The sequence below is a fragment of the Polypterus senegalus genome, chromosome 1 (genome assembly GCF_016835505.1).
Source record: "Polypterus senegalus isolate Bchr_013 chromosome 1, ASM1683550v1, whole genome shotgun sequence".
Classification (NCBI taxonomy): Eukaryota; Metazoa; Chordata; class Cladistia; order Polypteriformes; family Polypteridae; genus Polypterus; species Polypterus senegalus.
In genome coordinates this window covers 208,372,060-208,388,581 of record NC_053154.1, presented here as the reverse complement: position 1 = coordinate 208,388,581, position 16,522 = coordinate 208,372,060, and the positions used below count along the sequence as shown (strand labels likewise).

General features: G+C 38.0%; 1 protein-coding gene across 1 annotated transcript in view; it reads right to left on the bottom strand.

Annotated features, from left to right (window-relative positions):
- Window positions 1–11,412: 11,412 nt before the first annotated feature.
- LOC120538509 (pro-neuregulin-3, membrane-bound isoform-like) overlaps window positions 11,413–16,522 on the bottom strand; it is an 822,431-nt gene continuing 817,321 nt past the window's right edge. Inside the window, exon 9 of the mRNA XM_039767928.1 lies at window positions 11,413–16,265. Within this exon, the coding sequence (XP_039623862.1) occupies window positions 15,659–16,265 (607 nt within the window). The 3' untranslated portion in view covers window positions 11,413–15,658. The remainder of the gene's footprint in view (window positions 16,266–16,522) is intronic.

Here is a 16,522-nt window from a genome sequence, read left to right as displayed (position 1 = left end):
AAAGGTGTTAGTGCATCATAACGATGTTTATGAGGCTGCATACCCGTGGACCTGTCAGAATGCCCATGTACTCTGTGCAGTTCAAAAAGCACCTAGAATGGGCACATCAACATCAGAACTGGACCATAGAGCGATGGAAGAATTTGGCCTAGTCTAATGAATAACATTTTCTTTTAGATCATGTGGGCGGTGCATTGCATTTTTTTACCTGGGAAAGAAGTATTAGCATGATGTAATATGAGGAAAAGGCAAGCAAACACAGTTAGTGTGATGCTATGGGCAATGCTCAGCTGAGAATCCTTGGGTCCTGGCATTCATGTGGATGTTACACCTACTTAAAGATTTTTCCAGACCACGTACACCCTTCCATGGCAGCTGTATACCCTGATGGCAATGGCCTCTTTCAGCAGGATAATGCACCGTACCACACTGCAAAACTTGTTCAGGAATGGGTTGAGGAACATGAGAAAGAGTTCAAGATGTTACATTGGCCTGCAAATTTTCTCATCTCTGGGATGCCCTGGAAAAACAAGTGTGAATCACGGGGGGCCCCTACTCGCAACTTACATGACTTAAAAGACCTGAGGTAACGTCTTTGTGCCAGATACCACAGGACATCATCAGAGATCTTGTGGAGTCCATACCTCAAAGGGTGAGAGCTGTTTTGGCAGCACAAGGGGAACCTACACAATATGAGGCTTGTGGTTTTAATGGTATGGTTGATTTAAGGTGACCATAAGACCCTGAAGAAGGAAAATGTTTACTATGGCATGATATATTTTTCAGGTAGACATTTCTACCTTTGTTTCCTATATATGTTTTTATTTTTAACTTCTCTACAATTGTCTTTATCCCCAATCTAATGAGAAAACTATATGCTTAGGTTGGAGGCTGTTGCAGCTGAAATATATTGTATATAAGGTTTAACTAATTATAATGTGATTGATAAAGTGAATTGTACTGCTCTTCCTATTTTTTCTTTTTTATTATATGCTGCAGTTTTTGATTTTTTTTTTGATGAAATGATTTGGTGTTACCTATAGGAAAAGCACCAGACATCTACCTACATGGGACACCACATCCTCCACTGTGTTTCTGTTGCATTCCATTTATTCAAGATTTAGAGTTTTTTTTGTCAAAGTGAGAAGTTAAGAGGCAGGCAAAATGGAGGCAACATAGAAAAAAAAACCCTTTGAGAATTTTTAACAAATGTTGGTGGCTTAGTAAATTATACAGTGCCTTGCAAAAATCTTACGCACTTCAGATGCTTAATATACATTTGTGTTAGGTGTTTATCTTTTTTTGTCTTCTGAATTAGTAGGTCAGTAGAAAACAGCAAATTTCAGATTTTCAAATATTAGTTAAAAAAATAAATAAATGTTACAGGGAAATCTTTGTAATTTATAGTAACAGAATGTTTTTCAGATAAACACTTAATAACATTACAGGTTTATAGCCCAGTGCATGATTTAAACAAAGCTAACAGACAGGTCTCTCCCAAGCAGATAGGATTTTCCAGATGTGTTCTCAAGGCGATGCTAAGGACTAGAACATAATATTCAACCACAGAAACCGAGTATAGTGGACATGAGAGACATTAAACTGAAATCAGAAGCCCGGTATTGTTATTAGTTCTCAACACACAGAAACTACTGGAGCCCAAGTTACGCCTATGTAAAGTCCAGAGAAGGCTTATCAGAAGAGGTCTTCAAGGAAGAGTTGCAACCAGAACACCATTCCTCCAAGGAGGAAATAAAGCCAAGAGACTCACCTACATATGAAAACACCTCAAGGAATGTGGTGGAGAAAACGGAAGCTAAAGAGTCAAAATTTGTCTCAAGGAGAAGGCAGTTTGTCCACTGGAGTATTGTAGAACAGTGCATAGATGAATGTCTGCAGCAAATTGTAAAGCACAGTGGTGGTTCCCTGCAGGTTTAGGGCTGTAGTTTCGCAAATATAGTCAGTGATCTGGTCAGAATTAATTAAGTCCTTAATGCTGGGAAGTACAAAAAGATTCTCATCCATCACACAATACCATTTGGGAAGTGCCTAGTCAGTACCAAGTTTATTCTGCAGTAGGAAAATGACCTCAAACACACGGTCAAGTTTATGAAGAGCTATCCTCAACAAAATGAACAACAAGGAGTTCTGTAACAGATGGTATGGCCTTCAAAGAGCCCTGATTTCAAAATAATGGAGGCTGTCTTGGATAATCTAGAGAGATAGAAACAAGGGAGAGTTCTTAAAGGCAAGTTCTTAAAGCAGCTGAGAACAGACTGTTGGCCAATTTTATTATAAAACTGTATGACAACTTGACCTTTGAGGTCACACACCGTATGGATTTGATTTGATTTTTAGTGTTTACTGCTGTTTCTAGTAAATTGTTTTTATGTTTAGATACACTTCATTTGTATTATTTTTGAAAGCTGCTTAAAAGCATGCTTTTACAGGATTTTTTTTTACATCTTACAAATAATTTTTGCACATTAGTGTGTAAAGTACTTTAAACTGAATTATGTGACCAGCTTTGTGTAGTGGTAAATTTAAAAAATGTATTAAAAAGTCAGATCATGAATCAAGAGCTTTGCTTCCTCTTATTGTTGGTAGCTTACTGAAGATTTCACTAATAATGAAAGTACAATATAGGAAGCCAGAGGGGCTTTTAAATCTGCCAAGATACTTTTTGTAGGAATACGTCCTTGCCATTTTCCAAACAAGGTTCAGTTTAAATTCCTAGTGTGCCTTAAATTTGAGTCCCCTAAAAGTAGGCCTGAGCATGCAGGTTTCACCTTGAGTTTGGCAGAGAGTGTACCTGCTGGCTGTCAGCTCACCTGCAGACTGCTGCTTTTCATTCTTTTGATGCAATTGAGTTTTCAGTCTACACTGTCATGCCTTTCAACCTTCAACCTTTGCTGTCCTTCATCTTTCCATCTGCTTCAAATCCGGTTGCTAAGCTGCATGTCACAGAACACGGCAGTCACAGCAATTCTCTCTTCTCGCCTCACAATGACATTGGTAAAATAAATAATTCAGTCTTGACAGCCCAATAATGAATTGACCTAAGGCTATTCTGCTGGCCGTGTACGATTAGACCCGTTTTAGGAGAGAAGGCTTCTGAAACTGAGCTTGCTGATGGTCTATTAATTGCCCAACTAACAAAATGAGAAATTTGTTTTGGATAAAATACTTTATCAAGATAAACATAGACAAGGCACAAAAGAAAACAGCTTCAGCAAATTCACTTGAAGATAGCCCCTGGTTTATACCAATTTGCACGTCTGATGTTCTTTTGCTATTCTTGCACAATCTATAGGATAAGGAGAGTGAAGAAGTGACACCATTGCAGCACTGACATTTGATGCACTTTTACATGTGTGCATGTTTTTTTTATATTCTTTGCATTGGGAACTTTCTGTTTGCAAATTTCTGTCTGATTAAAAAATAAAAAAATAAGAGCACAGAGTACTGTAAGCTGCCCTAATTTGGGGTGTTCATGACAATCATGTGTTAGATGTACATAATAAACAAGAATAGTTGTGTCAGATATTTGAAATATTAAAATTTGTGCTTCAATTTAAATGTTTAATGCATAAATAGTCTCAATTGTAAAAGAAATGTGTCATTTAGCGAAAGCAAATCATCGATGGGTGATGCAAGGAACATTATAAATGCAGGGAACAGCATTACTTGGCCACTAACCTGGCCACAACCCTGCCTGACTGCTGTGTCTGGTAGATGGTAGATCCCGCTACAATAAATAACTGTGCTTTTCCTGTTTCAAGCAGAATAAAGTTTGTTTTGCTAAAGTACTGAAACTCAGCCTCATGTTTTGGGGTGCAAGACAGGTACTCACATGTCAGAAAATATTGTGGCGGTTACCCACGGCTATTACCCAGCCGGGACGCAAGCTGGATGGAAGGACCAAGGGAGAGGGTATCTGCAAGGCACTACCTCCATTAGAGGGCAGCCCTCCTGGGTGGCTGTGGCACCATGGATTCCCATAGAAGTTGGAGTTTGTCACAGCCCTGTTGGGTTCTGTGGGGGCCACCAGAGGGAGCTGCAGAACCCTATATTGGGCTTTTACCACAACTGGGAGTGATTCCAGGTCTGATTAATGAGCCACCTGGGACACTACCAGGACCAGCATAAAAGGAGCCACCTCACTCCATTTATGGAACCAGAGTCCTGAGGAAGAAGATGTTGGAGGAGGAGGAGTGGTGGAGTGGAGTGGAGTGGAGTGGAGTGGAGTCGAGAGAAAGAGAGAAGGAGTGTGTGTTTTGTGCTTGATGCTTTGGAATGTGTTCCTGTGGGAAGTGGGAAATAAAAATGTGTGCTGTGTAACACTTTTGTCGCTGCCTGTCTGTGTCAGGTTAAGGCGGCTGTATGCACCCAGGTGGTCCACAATATTTACCTGGATACGATTGTGATGGAGGGTGGCACAGTTGCTAGAGCTACTGCCTCTTAGAGTTTCATCCTCACTCTGGCACCAGCACCTTCACCTTGTGTCATGGGAGCTTTTCTCCCATATCCTAAAGACATGCATTTTAGTTTACCTGGAAACAATAATTTGGCCAAATGTGCATTTGTGTATGAGTGTTTCCCTGCAAGGAACTGGCACACCAACCAGCAGTGCCTGGACGGACATTAGTTTCCCATGAACTGCATAAGTGGGTTAAGAAATGGATTCATAGACTGTTTCCTTAAAAGTGTGAGAATCTTTGCAATTGCTTTGAATGATAAGAAAAAATCTTCCCCAACAATTATCAGTCTTTATTTTGTATAGGGCATTTTGCCAAGAACACAATTAAGAAACTGATGTGCAAATCATTCACGATGTAGTAAGCTCAATGGTAGACATTTTGAAGGGTTCGGGTGGCTAAGGCACTGAATCTAAAAACAAGAAAACTGGTTTCATTCCTTCCATAATATCCGTCTAACTTGCCTGTAATGAGGTTGCCAATAATTATGTGAAAATAATATAAGTAACTTTGTACATGTAAAATGGCTTAGAAGTATGTTAATTGTAGAAAAGACTCTATACTCTATTACATAATATTCGTAAAGCAAGCTCTAATTTATGGTTGTGGAAGACATGGCCTCCCCGGGAAAAAACTGGGAACAAGGCAATAACCAAAGTAGGGCCCACTATGTGTACACTCACACCCACAGGGAGCCATTTTAGATTTGACACTTAATCTAATCCACGCTTCTCTGGGGTTCAGGAGAAATAAAACACATGCAGACGTGAAGGATATCCAGACACCTCACGTACTGTATAATAGCTGGGTCCTCGATTCTTGAGGTAGCAGTGCTAACTATTCTGTCACCTGACTAAATATAATAATAAAGAATAATTTATTAATTGAAAGGATAATATGAGAATTGTTTTCATATGTAAATGTTTTAATCAAAACAGAGTAATTCAGAATAGCAGAACATTCCCTGCCCTTTATGTAATATCATTACAGAATCAAAGTTTTTTTGGGGCCATTCTGCAACACATTCCATCTTTGTAGCTACTTCTTATGATTTTTGTTTTAAGATTAGAGATAATTTCTCTGTGAGTCTTGTTTTGTAGCAGGTTGGTCACCATCATATATCCAATAAGATAATTCCATCCAACCATCTATGCTTCTTTATTCCAAATGAGGGTCGCTTATAGTTGCGACATCAGCATAATACAGTAACCAGTACCTGGGTGGAAATGCCAGTTCATTGCAATGCAAAGTCACTCACATGGGGGTTATTTTCAAGTTGACAGTTCCTGTGTCCTGTACACGTTTGGGGAATGGGAGGAAACCAAACCAGAATATCTGCAGACATGGAGAAAATGAGCAGAGTCCACACAGAATACATAAAGAATTTTGTGATTAAAAGGAGAGTATATCACCATGGAGTGAATAAAGTAACTGTATAGAAAGGGTTATTTAAGACCAAAGCAAACAAGTGTCCTGTGCAACACTGAAAACTTCTCTTTATTGAAAAATTAAAAAAATAAAAGAACCAAAAAAGGGTTTGAGTTAAGGAGTGTTACAGAAAGTTGTTCTTCATCACAATCCCCAAGCTGTAAAAAGCAGAAAACAGCTCAGCCATTGCACTCACACATGACACACCAGTACGCCTGGCACAGAGAGAACAGTGGAGCCTCTTAAGACATTCAAAGCCCTTTAGGAAGAGAGCACTGAGTTCAAACTGCTGATGTGGAAGAGCACTTAGAGGGACATGGAAGAGGCTGGGGACACCAGGCACTACTGCTCTGGGCCGGCCCTACAAATAAAAGTTGAGGTTTTTCTAGCCAACACAAATTTGATTCAACTATACTGTTTGATTCAGCAGGAATGTTCTTGGCTAACTTTAGGAATACGTTTGGATCAATGTCTGGTTTGGCAATGTTATGTAAAGACTATATCATCGACAAGGCTGCATAAACAATTTGTCTGTTTGAACGACAGGGCAGACATTACACTATCCTTGTTTGATTGACAAAGCCAGATTAGCACTGTTTGATGGGCAGGTCAGTGAGTAACAAAGTTCAATTGACAAATCAGCAAATGACATTGCCAGATTAGCACTGGACAGATTAATACTTCATCTCTGCGATTTAGTGGTGTGGATGAGAAGTTTCATTTTTTTATTGAACATTCCAGATTGCCATCCTTTTGGGAAAGATTGATTTCCACTCTGGCTTTCTGATGATCAGGACAGGATCAGCAGTGCCCCCATTTTGCTGACAGCACCACATCAGTCTTCATTCTTCATTTTCCTTGACTCTTTCATCGACTAACTGAAATCTACAGCCCTGCATCAGATTAGCCACTTTATATGGTGCTATCCATTACTTTCCCTTTCTGGATTAGCAACACGGATTAACATTTAAAAACATTCAAGACAACCTTTGTGACTGACTGTGATATATCGTCACCTTCTCTGTCTGACAGATAGAATTGGACACCACTTTTTAGAATATTCTGAGAGTTAATTTTCAAATGGTAAAAGAAACTATTTTGACAAAATAGAGTGAAATGACATATTTCCAGTAAAAGTGGTACTGAGTAAGGTTCATTGTGTATCTTTTTATTCATGGAAATGATGAAAAGGGATGACACATTCTTTTATATTCTAAATAGATGTAAAAACAATGCTACATTTAACTGTAGAATAAAAAATACCTCAGTTAAAAGTACGAGGTGGAGGTGGAGGTTGAGGTGAGTGTAAGAATCGGATTTACTGTAACAAAATGTAGACTATATATAAAAATTAGGTAACACTATAATTTAAGTATGCATTATAGGCAACTATATATTGCCTGTATGTTATAAATCATATTATATTTAACAATGAAAAATTACAGTAACATATTTAATGATAATTTATTATTGTTAATATCTATTAATATGTACCTTACACTGGATACCTAAACTAACTGCTTGGGCAGATCTGTGACAGATGATGTTAAACATAAGTAAGTGTAAGGCATTTTATGTAGGAAGTGAAAACATTAGATTTGAATACACAATGGGAGGTATGAAATTTGAAGGCATACCCTATGAGAAGGTGTCATAGTGAACTTGTTACTATCAACCTCCAGCTAGTGTTCAGAAGCCATTAAGAAAACTAACAGAATGGTTATGTTATATATCTTGTTATATATATTGAGCACAAATCAAAGGAGGTTTTCGCTTAAGTCATGTAACTCACTGGTGAGCCCTCATCTGGCATACTACGTACAATTTTAGTCTCAATATCACAAACAATATTTATTTGTTTAATAAAAAACTTATTTAACAAAAAAGACATAGCAGCAGTAGAGAAAGTTCAAAAAAGAACAACTGAGCTGATTCTGGCACTGAGTGGTATAATCTAAGAGAAATTGAAGGAGATGAACCTTTTCAGATTTTAGAGGGGATTGAGTGCAGTGGACCCTGGCTGTAAATTTCAAAGGCAAGAACTTGTTTAGGCAAATTTTGCACACATTAGGAAGTTGTTTTTCTCGCAGTGTACCATAGCCACTTGGAATAAATTACTATGGAATACATTAGTTGATGTGAGTGATTAGTGAAACCAATCAAGCTATTCTGAATTAGATTTTTTTTTTTTTGCAAAACAAATTCTGTTTTGCCACAAGTGAAATTCTGCACCATTGGTATATATATTTTTTCATCCTATCTGTAGTCTTTTTCTGCTTGTGCAAAGGCATGAAACAGTGTATTATTGTGCAGACTGTGAAAAAGAGGGGCAAAGCTAGAGAGAAAACAGCTGCAAGCACTTTTCCACAGCTAAAATACAATGTCCTCGGTATGTGGGCATCGGGTATTGGCTTATGGACTTTGGTAAAGTGAGTGCAGGTGGTGGTACCTCTGATTCAAATGAGTAGTGTGAGGTGTGAATGTGCAGGCACACAGTGTGATAATACAGCATGAAGCCACATGGAAAAACAAAGTGGTTTGAACTGCAGGATAATCCTTAGGGAGCAATACTCCTTACTTCCATCCCAAACAAACTTGAAAAAAATTGACAAAATCTTCATTTATTACATTTTGCACTTTTGTGAAGCAAATTTTAGGGGTGATCTCAGGGAAACAAAACTCTGCTGTTTCGCTCATCACTGTTGATGAGATTCTGGTGAAACTGGATAGACAGGATTTGAGAGTTTTGTGATGAATGGCTTGCTCTTGTCAAAACTGATGTTCGAAAGTGACTGAAAGTGTTCCTGAAAAATTAATCTTGGATCAAAGAGTTGATGCTAAATGTTACAATATGAATAATAATTTAATTCAAAGCTGTTGTTCTTGTTTAATTTCACATAGTGTCAATCCAAGAAAATTACTTTCTGTAATTTCAGAACCATGCACATTAGTAACATAATTGACAATATTTTTTCTGTCAACGGTTTTCATCATTGTAATATTAAATTACAGCAAAGTCACAAGTCTTGAGTAATAACAGGGCAAATCTTTCCATCTATTTAAGGTAATTTATGTGTCCGTGGTGCTATTTGAGTCTCATTGATTGAATATTGAAAGACTAAATTCCGAAGTATGAAATAAATGAAACATTAAAATTTAAGAGGTAAATCCAGAGATAACTAGATCAGGAGAGCAAAGATTAAACTTTCTGCAACAACTGAATCAATTCAGAAAAGTGATTGTAGACTTTATTTCAGTTGAATATAAAGAAGAAGGAGATCCTTCAGCTCAGGTGACACAGTGTAATGATAGATCAGATTATCAGAATATAAGGAGCATGATACTACATCTGAATTTGAAGAAAAGTTCACCAAGTGTTCATGGAGAACATGAAGAAATGATCGTTTATCTGAAGTGAACAGCAGAACGCAGAACTTTCATCTCAGGATAATATAAGCAAAACCTTTGTTGATCATTTGTCTCCAGAGACATAAAGCATAAAGATCCATTCATTTTTTAAGACAAGACAAAGTAAAAAGATGGTCCAGCTAATCGATATATGAAAAAGTCATATTTTATCACCAGAGACCAGAAATGAAAGTAGTTCTCCCATCTTGTGTGGATATGAGCACAATGGAATCATTTACTGCATCTCAGGGAAAAAAAAACAAAAAAAAAAACAGGAAAGGGAAATCATTCATCTATTGAGAGTATAAGGAGCAGGTAATCTTTCAAAGTGGTCAAATATAAGGAAAAGATGCTCATTTGTCTGTAGAGACTTTAAAGAAAAGGAGATCATTCATCTTCTAAGAATACAAGGAACAACAAGATCTTTTAGCTCAAGTGATTATGAAGTAAGATAAATATTTGTGTCTGGAGACACAAGGAATACAAGTGTAATTATGGTGGATCATTTGTCTGAAAAAAACTAAGTAAGCAAAGATCATTTGTCTTTTAAAAATCAGTTGTGCAGAGCGATCATTCAGCTCATGACTAAGAGGTGTAATACAAAAATAAATTGACTATTCCGCATTCCCAGGATCTCAATCGTGATCACACGAACAGTCGCGACTTTTGGTAAAGCTGCTTACCAAGCACATCAAAATCACCAATGTAAAACTATCTGAAATAAAATGAACATAATTCTTAAACTGCTAAAAAAAAAAAAAAACACATGAGAAAAACTAAAAAGGGTTTTAGCAGGGAAAATTCCCTGCTTAATGGCTCATTTTGGTGAGGGAGTGGAATGAAGTGTTTCAATGCAGCACCAGAGCTGTCATCAGCCAGTCTGTTGGAATGATGTGAACATCAGTTTAGAGACCCTGAAAATGGGGTTGTGGGGAGTTTATGTTCTCCAGGGGCTGTAAGGGACAGGGTTATGATTGAAGCTAAGATGGCTTCACAGTTCTTATCCCAGGTTGGCTTCTTTCAGACTGTGGAAGGAAAAGCCAGGCATGTGACATCCTGTGTCTCCATAATTACTGCTCCCCTGTCTCCTTAATTCAGTTAAATTAACACTTTAAGTGTTTAAGCATACATTAACACTTTAAGCGTTAATGTCATATTGGTGACTTTGCTGTAAGCACTCCTTCATTGTACTTGTCATGAATAATACGTACTGTACACATGCAGTTTGTGTTACTGGATCTCAGATTTAAGATACATATGCATATAACTATACTAAATATGAATGCGACAGGTCAGGATTTACTAAATCTCTGGCAAAAATGCAATATGATGCATCATCACAGATCCTGGCAGAGTTCTGTTAGTCCACGACATGCTCTGTGTCTCATACAATGACCATCTCCTAAGTCCCAATATGCATCCTCTTTATGGTAGTCACTATAAACTGTTTGGTAAACACTTACACACACTCATTTCATGTCTTGTCACTGTTGTCATGTTTTTGGTGCAGTAAGACGTTAACTACTGACTGTTCTGTACAACTATGTGTATACAGTTACTGTACAGTATATTAAAAAAAATGTAGAAAGAGGTAACGTAAGAAAACTAATTCATCCTTCAGTTCATGAAAATTACACCATGTATAGTATTCTCTGGAAGGTCAGTGGAAAGGCTGATAATTCAAATTATGAGATTAAAATAAGAACAGACACCCTTCATCACATGGAAAGGTAGAAAAGAAGATCCTTTGTGTCCATAATGCTCTCTGGAAATGTCTGTATCTTATGATAACAAAAATGAGTCTGGGGTTCAAATAGCTTTGATTTATAGGAGAAATTATAAATGAGAGGGAAATAAGATACTAAGGAACAAGAGGTCGCTGGTTTCATGACACCATAAGAAATAAATAGATGTTTATCTTGAAAGGCCCCTGTTCTAAAGGAGATCTCTCACTGCAACACACTATAAGGATGGGGGTTGGGGAGGCTATTCTTCAGAAACAAAGAACCAATAAAATAATTTGCCTAAAAGGGCACAATTTTTCACAAAGAAAGTTAAGGAGAGAGAAAAAAAAGATGATTTAGCATAAGAGAACAGATAAATTAAAGCAAGGGAAATGATTTATTCCAGGTGATTATGAGTAAAATGCAGTTACTCCACACAGGAGGATGTAAGATGAGAAGAGATCATTTGGCTCAAGAAGAAAATGAGATCAATCGTTTCAGAAGAATATAGCAAAATAGGGATCATTTATCACAGCAAAGCATGAGAAACAAGGAAATATTTCATCTCTTGTCTACGTGAAGAACAAGGAGAAAATGAAGAAGGTGATTATTCAGGTCAAAGTAATTTGAGAAACAAAAAAAAAGAAATTATAAACAAATAAATTGTGTTTTGTTTGCATTGCTTTTTCTCCAGTACAGAGTAACATAGCCGATTATCACTTTGTATCTGCCTAAGTGTGAAATTTACTCAGCTCAATGCTATTTGCTTTACTTTAATGAGTGAAATATTCAATCCTATCTGCTTGATTATTACATTTGTCACTCTCCAGTAAAATGATCCTGAAACCTTTCCATTCCAAAAAAATCCCTTTAATATTTATTTACTTTCTTGTATCTTTAAGCTATGTGAAATTTCAGCACTGGCACCGAGTGATTTAAAAAATTTGCAAGCAGTTTAATGAAAAGGTATTGAAATGATAAACTCAGACCACATTGTCCACAACATGGGTCAGGTTTGTTCCTATATGTACTTCACAATTATTAGACATTTCTAGCTGTCCTATTAATGTCTCAGATTTGGATGCATACACCTCACGTGTGCAGTTTTATCAACAAAGAGAGTTGCAGTGAGTCCAAAGAGGACTCTATAATGTAAACCTTCTCTTTACATAACCTTTACCCATTATATATTACTAACCTACGGCTTAAATTCATTTATTCTACAAAGTCCTTGGCCATGAACTCACCTAATCGTTTTATCACTCTGGCTTATTTTCAGAAAGATCACTCCACGTGCAGGCTCAGTGCAAAAGCAAGGCAGTCTCACTGTGTATGGTAGTTGATGGTCTACTGCGAGACGGTGGGCTCTTATCTTTTGTTTAAAATCTTTAATGACTTTAAATTGGCCGGTGGTTTTTCCAGCATTAAGAAAGAAAGAAGGAAGAAAGACAAGTTTCCAGTACATAGGTCAGAATAACAGTCACTAGTAAAACAAGATCTAGTGCATTTTTATATTATACATTTATTTAAATAACATCAGTTACCCCAATGTACTGAGCAAGTTCCTCTGACTAGTTTAAACCCAGTGCTGGATTTACCATTGGAAAGGTGTAGCTGGGAGACAGCAGGGGGGCATTACTGGCAAGTATTGTGTGGTGCAATGTTGAGACCTGCTTTCAGACCCTTCACATGTAGCATCTGCGAATAGAATAAAAAAACAAAAAAATTGGGAAAGACCAGAGGCCATCTGAAACTTGGGAGCCCCGGGATATATCCAACAACTAGTCAGCAGCAGCAGCAGCGATCCTCCCTGCTGGCATGATGAGAACTCTTCATAACCCTTGACAGATGAACCACCAGCTCTCTGATTTCTGAGAACAGCATTGAAGAGAGTCCTTGAAAAGGGGCAGTTTCTATATGGGTACATCAGATTCCCTCCGAAGCATCACCTTGCTCCTCTGAATCGATTGCCACACTTTTAATCCTTAGATTGTTCGGAGAATTAATATTTCTCATCAGGAGGGTTACCATTTGTGCACTCCTTGGGTTCCTGCTTCACAGAGGCAAATAAAATGGTGTCATAGTTTTTGTTTTTTTAGAGACACATTTCCTTGACCTCCTCAGCAGCTCTGTCTGCAATCTAACTGGCCTGTCATTCAGAACCCTGTTGTGGTTCAACTATGGCTTAACCATGGCAAAGTGAAGACAAGAGTTCCTATCTTTTTCATAAATACACTGGGCCATGAATTCTACTTTTTCTGATTTTATTTGTAGAATCCCTCAGTGAAATGTCTGGGTAAACACTGGGCTGAAGCATTCATCCAGATATGAATATTTGGATCAAGGCTGGCTTCTAGACAGAGGAAGTGGGAAAACTTGGGATCTACTTAGTCAACATGACAAGAACCTTAAAAACACAGTGCTGTCAGGACCACATACTTTTCTGAAGAGATTTGAAGCAGAATTTCATCTCTAAAGAATCATGTGCTAGGCAAAAGAAGTGTTAAAAGCTAATGCACCTTGGATTGTAGTTAGCATTAGAGCACAGTATTTCTCAGATTAAAGAAAACTGTAACCAAGAGGTCAGTTGGTATTATTTACAGTTTTATTCTTCTCATCATCAAAGAATTCTCACTCCAGCTACTCTTTCACAGTTCCTAAGGGTTGAAAGCAGATTGCTAATATGGTGTTAAGGTAGAGGTCATCAAAAGAGTCAGCTGAACATCAAAATCGATGAAGATAATACTTTAGTACAGAAAGTGTTTATTAGTGGACCATGGACAACCTCATAGGGGTCAAAGTGGGAACAAGCCAATTAGATGAGGGGTGGCAATCGAAGGAATAGTTTTGTAGTCTCTTAGGATTGAAAGTAGGAAGCTCAAGAACATTCGGGGTAATTAACAGGACAGGGTGGCAAATGAAGCACCCTAGACAAATTCTGAGAGCAGAATGATTCCACAAGTTGGGCTCTGTACCAAGACAAAGAGTATTAACAAACAAAAGAGTCCACAACATAGACTCTAAGGTGCCATAGTTTGGTTCCCCCGCATTTCCGTACCTCTTTTAGTGTATTATTCATATTGAGCTATAGCCAATTTAATATATAAGCAATTAAATCATGGAGGGTTAGCCTAATATTGTTGTTTGGGACTACAGCTATAGGCCTTTCCAACTGAGGTTTGTTAGCTTTGAAGGTGTAGGCTACTCAGTGATGTTTTTAGAATTCTGCCTTGTTCACCTTCAGGTTTGTTTAGCGAGCTCTCTTGTATTTGGGGAAAACTTCAACTTCTTTCTAGCTATTGTCTTTGCTGAGTCATCTGATTTCAAATCTAGGTCGTGATTCTGCTCTAGCTTGGTAGAGGTTCTTGTGTTTTATTTATTTGTTAATATAGTTTCTCGGGTTTTGTGACTTATTCTTTTTGCGATTATTTCTTCTTCTTTTTCGTGTTTCTTTGCCTTTTAATTTCCTTTCTTTTGGCCTGTTTAATCGAAGTAATTTTCTGCTTTTTGATTAAGTTCAGTTATTTCTTTGAAACATATTGTGTTATTTCTCATGCTTGTATACCACTATAACGTGTTAAGGAAATATTTTAATTTTAGTTAAAGTTGTTTTTGTAGTTCTCCATTAACATATTTTCTAACTCATGTTATAGGTTGAGGGGTTAATTAGTCTGATCTGTGTTTGGGTTCTCAGATATTCCATAAAGAAAGTGCTTGAGCATGACATAAGCATGTAGCAGATAAGGGTGGTGTTACACAAAAAAACTACAAATATGAGGCATGAGAAACCAATTAGTCAAGACAACAAGCACTTAGTAGTTGAAACATTTCACTTGGATGGACTAAAGAATCACTCTTAGTGCCTTCTATGGGAAAAAGAGAGAGACATTCAGTGTCTCAATTGACAAACACAGAGTGATTGGTTTCACTTGGTTGGCATAAGGATTCGAAAGGTTATAGGGACATAGGATAGGAAAGTTCATTACACCAACTGGTGACAAGAACAAAGACGCACAGGCAAACATGGGGGCAGATTCTAAAGAAATCTGTGACCAAATGGTCTTGTGATAGAAACCTTCCTGAGAATAAGGGAGTAGAAATTTTAAATGAAGAACATGGGAGACAGGAACATTCAAGACTTTTCCTCTTTCTGCATCCAAGCCCTGGTTTTGTAAGTTAGATCTCAGTATATTTATTATTCTCTTTTCCCCTACAGCCCAGTTTAGAATCAAATGTTTCTGGATTCTTTACTCTGTTTGCCAGAACTGCAGGGTTGAGACTGCTGAGGAGGTATTGTGTACAATTTATACTTTCAGATATTTGTGTCTGAGTGTGTTTTTCATCTTTCCTATTTAATTTTTTTTTTGTTCAACAGTTAAAAACACCATGAAGATGACAGGACTATTTGGTTTTCTTTCTAAGTAGATGCTTACTTAAATAAATGCATATAAATAATTCCTTTTATAAGTTTTACCCTCCCCCCTCATTTCTTTCATTAAACATTTGCTTAAAGTTTTGTTGCTGGAGTTTTTGTTTTTTTTTTCCGTCAGTACTTTTTCTAAGCTCCTACCAGGAGTATCATTGGTCCAAATATTGGTGGCCACTTTCTCTCTTGACAATTCATTGACTGCATTGGGCCAAGTCTCTGTGGGGGTCTATTGGGTGCATCAGCTGTGTCTTGGCAGGGCTGCTTCTGGCTAGAACTCCACCGACTCCTCCTCCTGGAGGCAGAAGGAAGCAGGTGCTCTCACGCTCTGCTGAAGGTGGAGGAATGCAGTCCTCTGATTTTCGCTGCGCCTGGGCCAGCAGTCTGAGCTGCTCTTGTGCAGTCTCCAGCAGCAGTGCTACCTCCTCCTGCTGGCCCAAGCCTGATACTGCACTTGTAGAGTTCTCTACTTGAGGGAGGTGGTCTGAGGAGGAAGACCTGCCTCCCTTGATGTGTGTTTGCATACATGAAGTGTCATCATGTTCCAAGACAGATGGAATTATAGGTATTGAGCAGGCCCGTAGGGTAGATGGTGCGGATGAAGGAACAACGGGGCCCTCATTGGCTTGGCCCACTGCCACATGATTCAGGCGGCTGCACTTCAGTTCTGTCTTGTGCCCACCATTCTCTGAGGCAAAAGGAATGGAGAGGTTTGCTTGCATATTTAAGTGGCTGTCCTGGGAGTGAGGTGGAAGGAGTGAAGCGGACAGATCAGTGGTTCCTGCATTGGCTGAGCATAACCTGTTGGGAGAGAGATAAAGATGGCAACTGAGACAAGACAGTTCAAATTCAATGGGCAGTTGGACTCTGACACACTGCCTCCTACACTACAATTCATTTCAATAAAATTATAAATATACTGTAGTCAGACCCGGTTCTAGATGCAAAGCCGCCATCGTGCCATTTAATTTCAGCCGCCCCATCACCCTATAGTACCTTCACTCATTTTCTAAACCAGTGTATTTAAAATTTAAAATTTTCACAATTTCCTTAATGTC